The 5,330-nt window shown below is 26.5% G+C and overlaps 1 protein-coding gene across 2 annotated transcripts; it reads right to left on the reverse strand.

The window, feature by feature from the left end:
• Bmcp (uncoupling protein Bmcp mitochondrial) lies at positions 1-4,955 on the reverse strand. 2 transcript variants are annotated; one of them, XM_029316856.2, is made up of 8 exons: positions 4,907-4,955; positions 4,273-4,358; positions 4,020-4,167; positions 3,516-3,795; positions 2,837-2,955; positions 733-793; positions 494-583; positions 1-149 (listed from the first exon to the last, which is right to left on the reverse strand). In XM_029316856.2, exons 2-8 carry the CDS (start codon positions 4,343-4,345, stop codon positions 33-35), a joined length of 888 nt encoding a protein of 295 aa, XP_029172689.1. In that variant the 5' UTR covers positions 4,346-4,358; positions 4,907-4,955; the 3' UTR covers positions 1-32. The 2 variants fall into 2 exon arrangements, with proteins under 2 accessions (XP_029172689.1, XP_029172688.1); XM_029316855.2 differs by having other exon boundaries at positions 4,757-4,941.
• Positions 4,956-5,330: the final 375 nt, after the last annotated feature.

The following is a 5,330-nucleotide window of genomic DNA, read 5'->3' on the forward strand; positions in this document are numbered from 1 at the left end:
AATCCGAATATTTCGATATATTTGATGATACATCAAAAACGTTTTAATTGCTCGTAAGTAATAAAAAATATAATATTCCATGGTCCCATTCTAAACCACGTCGGGACGAAACCTTTGTACAGTGCTAAAACTCCTTCATATTTAATCGTCTATATGAAACAAAAATAATTATTATAAATACGTGTTAGAAACAAATATATGATATACATTTTGAAACAAATATATATGTATGCATTATAAATATAGAAAATATATAGTATAAAGCTTTAAATATAATGTAAAATTGTTTACAAAAAAGATTACTTTATAAAGAAAAGTTATAATAAAATTACCATTTTATAAAAGACTACAAATTATTAGGTAGAATCTCAAAATTGACTCTTTAGTCTCTATAGCTTCTGTTACTGATGCAAAATATACACGTATATGTATATGTAATTATAAGAAACGTAAATATGTATAAAAAATGTATGTCTTGAATAAAGCTCTATACCTGAAGTAAGCAATCTATACTGCCACTGTAAATGTGTGACGAGAGCTTATTGCCCGGGATGTGCACTCTCCTTTGATTCATCAATCGTGTCTAAAGAAAAGAAAAGATACATATATGGTATGTGTGTGTATGCGTATTTTTATATATATATATATATATATATATATATATGTGTGTGTGTGTGTGTGTGTGTGTGCGCGCATACACACACACACACATTGCACAAGTATAAAACTTACGCGAATAACATCTATAGGTGTTGAAGCTACAGCACTTCCCATACTAGCTGCAAAACTCGATCTAAAAGATTAAATGGCATTCGTACAATTATATTACATATAGATTATATGTACAGTATGTAATATCTAAAAGTACATGTTAAATAACATTTTATAAAAAATATTTTTTAAATGTTTTATAATACGCGCGTGGCGCTTCGATTCGTGGAATTTCAATTTGATCCGTTTTGAGATTTTTATATAACATAATAGAGAGATTTTACATTATCGGGCAAAATTAACCCTTATCCAGGCATTATAGAAATATAAATTTAATATCATGTCTCTCTCTCTCTCTCTCTCTCTCTCTCTCTCTTCTAAGCGCGATGATAGCCAATATTTCGATCAAGTACGTTTCTAAATACGAGTAGAAATAAAAGTGTTGGCAAAAGAGATTTTGTCTATGATAGAAAAATTAAAAAGTGTGGTGTATAGTTCGTTAATAGTATAACTTGGGCATTTCTCCAAAGCTTTAAAATGCATAAATGCTAACCAATGAGTCTTTACAAAGTAGATTAACATGTATAATCATCTGTATGTGGACGATTGTCTTAATAATTCTTGTATTAAACACAGAGTGCTGAACACAGCTTCCGCGCGCGTGTCAAGCTTCTCTGGTCATCTCAAAATCCATCTATCGCATGTGCCCATACGCAACGACAATGTCAAAGGACCTGGAAATAAAATTTGAATTTTAGGAGAGTTTTACTCCTTCTGCGATAACGCGCAATAAGTGGAATATATTTCTTTAATCACCGTTTTCCGAATCACAGATATGAAAAATTAAATTTAACAAATTAGCAATATCTTTTTCAAAATAAAGATATATTAATTTTTGAATCAGAAAGAAATTTGACGAATATTTGTTAGTAAATATAATTAATTAATTTAATATGAAAAAGAGTTTGAGAAAAATATATTGGAAATAAGTATAAACTCTTATTGTTATTTAGGAAAATTCAAGAGTATTTTAATCATCTCATTTGATATTTGATGAATATTGATACACATAAGTAGATTGAGAAATCACATAAAAAGATTAACATTTTATTTTTTCGAAAAATAATGCATACGATAATAAATTAAAATACGTATGTGCTATATAAATAAAGATATCACAGTAAAATATATGTATCATTAATGTCTAAACAATCAAAAAAAGAAGTCAAAAAAGGAAGAAAGAAGAAAAAGAGAGAAAAGAGGGATAGGAGAGAATTCGTATGTGAAAAGTTTAGAAGTTATACAAATAAAATAATGAGAATTATATTTATGTTTAAGAATTGTTTCTAAGCATATATACAAAATTCATACTTGATAGGAAATATATATGATTCTGATGATTCAATATGTACTTCTTGAAGGCATGCTTAAAAAAATTAAGAATTATTTAAAAAATTTTAAATACAAACATTATCCTTGAGACTTTTTCTCTGAATTCTTTTCAATTTTTATATAATAAATCTTTTACAACAGCCTTAAAAAATCTTTTTGATATCAATTTAATAACAGATTGCATCACAAATAAGCAAAAAATAAAAAAAAAAAAAAATTAATATGGATAATTATTTTTCTACTGTAACTTTTCTTATTGAATAATCATTTATGTGATTAATGAAGTTTTTTATAAATACACATGTAGTAACATAATTTATAATAAATACTTTTTCACACAAACACACATGCACACGTACTATACGTTATAAAAAGTAACCAAACCAGCTGTAATTTTTAAGTTGTGTGGATAAAATTTTTGCTATAAATCGAGACAGCTTTGTTAGAAGAGAAATAGAGACATTAGCTGTCCAGATAAGGGTTAATCAACACTGATAATTAACAAGGTAATAAATACCATTCATGTCATTAAAAATGTCATTTAAAAACAATATTTGTGGAAAGAGATAAAAAATTTTGCTTCTGTAATAGTTTCTCTGTTAAAACGGGTATAATTTAATATATAATAAATAGTTTATAAGCTTATATATAAGCAATAGTCGATAAAAATTTTTTAAATATTTTGCATAGAAGTAATATCTATCTAATACATTTAATGACAAGAAAAACTTACATAAAATGATTACTAACGCTGTTTCCCAATACGCTCATACATTTATTCTTGGTATAGTCATATATAGGTAATTCTACAGCAGCGATAACAGCTGCTCGTTGAGCAGTTGGCCCAACACCCTATAAAAAATCCAACTTTATTCATTCTTTATGTAAATTTAATTTATAAAACTTTATTTATCTATATGTATATATTTGATAATAAATATACACACACATATACACACAATGGCTATGCAGTAAAATGCAGTTATCAATAAGATTGGTGTAAAAAAAGAGATATATGCAAATAATGTTTTGAAGCAATAATAGTAGCTATTTGATCATATTTTAATTGCAAACTTTGCATGATAAATATGTTTCTAATTATAATTTTCAATTCAATATAAAAATAATCAAAATTTGTGTTTGTAAACATACTTATTTTTTCTTAAAATTCGTGCATACTAAGGAAAATAAGTAAAAATTGTGATTTATTGTAATAAATCACAATTAATGTAGTTAAATTTTTTTTTAACATGCGACAAAAAATTATTTATATTATGCAGCACAATAAAATAATGATATACCTTGGGTCGACTTTAAATATCCATATGTACTTCACGATTCTTATTTTAAAACTCGATATTTAAAATAAGTGTGTGTTAGGCAATGAAATATATTAAAAAAATATAAATTACCCTCCAAAGTCCACGGATACCTTCATGTTTGTATACATCTTGGAAACAAGTAAATAGCGATATATTTGTATCACTGCCAGTGACTTGCATACGAACTTTTACCACGTCAGTAGGATTGGCAATTGCACTTGAAATAGCTCCAGCTAATGCTGCGCAAACAATATTTATCGTGACTAAGTCACCCATTGCCCAGGTATCAATTGCAGCTTTCTTAAGAGAATAATAAGTGCCAAATTTTATCGTTCCATATGTCGCTTGTCGTAAAATTGCAGAACTAATCCTAAATCATAAAAAAAATTGTTATTATATTAATAATTCTATAAAAAGAGATTAAACTTTTTGTACTATTCTTTTACATTTAAATAAAATCTCAAACAATTTCCTTTCAACTAAAAAAATTGAAAACGAAGTACTAACGTCTAAAATAAAGAATTGGAGAATCTTAATTTTTAAATAACAATTATATTTATAAAATAACATTAGTTTCTATGCAAAAATATTTACCCAGAATATAAACCTTTCATTCCTTCTTGCTTGGATATTTGTAATAAAGCATCTGTCATACCGGAATATCTTAAACGTGCAAGTTTTTGATCATACTTTTGGCCTTGTACTTGCAAACGTGTCTTAGTTGTATCTAAAGGAAAAGTACCTGTAATAAAAAAAAAGAAATGCAAAATTTATTATACATTTATTTAAAGTTCAAACTAATGGTACAAGAAAAAATATATTATATCAGATATACTTATTCGCTTACAAAGTTCTGCAACAATGGAAGCTAAACCCCCATATATGAAAGGTCTCCAGTCTTTCCAATTTTTCTCTCCCATCACTAGTTTCAATCTGTTACGAGGCAAATATAATGAAATATAAGTAATTGATATATATAACAATGATGTAAATAAATTAAAAATAAAAGAATAAACCTCTAGAAAGAATAATAAGTTATTTATTAATAAGTTATGTTTGTTTTACTCTTTTTCTTCCATTATATATATATATAAATGTTATAAAATACGTACTCAATAAAATGTAACTAAATTAGTATAATTTTAGGTTAGTTTGGAATCATATTACTATATAAAATGTAAAATAATATCTGTATGTGTATATATAAATATTTGCAATAAAAACAAGACATTCAAATTAATATAGCATTAAATGTTAAATAAATCATTAATAATGAATCAAAAAATAAGTTGTGCATTATAAGTATGTAAGATTAAGGTTAAAAAATTTACCTGTAATAATTAGAAAATAATTAGAAATTACTTGTAAAAAATTCTATAAATGGTACATGTAAAATAAATAATAACATTGTGCATATATGTAATACTAATCAGACAAATTTAAGTCGAGCACTCTCGCAACTAGTATCACTCAATTTATACCTCACGTACGAGCGGAAACGAATCGTCACGTGGTATAAAAGTTACGTCAGAAGTCATAGACCATGAAGAAAAATAAATACAGAGGGTGCGTTCCGTTATGCACTGCAAGTACTGGCACTATGACGTCATGCAAGTGTACTGTTGACAGCGTTCCTTTTTAATTTTGTGCACTTTGAAGCTACTGCAAAATAGTAAAACGGAACGCACTACAGTACGCTTTTAGCAGACTTTTAACTAACCTTTTTCGCTAATAATCATCGAGTGAAAAATTGGTGAAATGGATAATACCATTATTGCATTAATTACATATAATTTAATCGAGAATATATATGATTCGAGTGAGTCATCAAGTGAAAGCGATTTGGAAATGGAATTAATAAATGAAATGAGACGACAAATTAAAATACCTAGAATAAAATGTAAA

Source organism: Nylanderia fulva, unplaced genomic scaffold (assembly GCF_048542155.1).
Source record: "Nylanderia fulva isolate GAGA-0341 unplaced genomic scaffold, ASM4854215v1 Scaffold3, whole genome shotgun sequence".
Taxonomy (NCBI): Eukaryota; Metazoa; Arthropoda; class Insecta; order Hymenoptera; family Formicidae; genus Nylanderia; species Nylanderia fulva.

What these genes read in the sequence shown, in the direction of transcription:
- Bmcp (XM_029316856.2), bottom strand. Translation starts at nt 4,345, where the DNA reads ATGGGAGAGAAAAATTGGAAAGACTGGAGACCTTTCATATATGGGGGT. An exon ending in ATGAAAGGTTTATATTCTGG is followed by an intron (nt 3,796 to 4,019) that starts GTAAATATTTTT and finishes TTTATGATTTAG; the next exon opens with GATTAGTTCTGCAATTTTAC. An exon ending in GTATAGATTGCTTACTTCAG is followed by an intron (nt 150 to 493) that starts GTATAGAGCTTT and finishes TGTTTCATATAG; the next exon opens with ACGATTAAATATGAAGGAGT.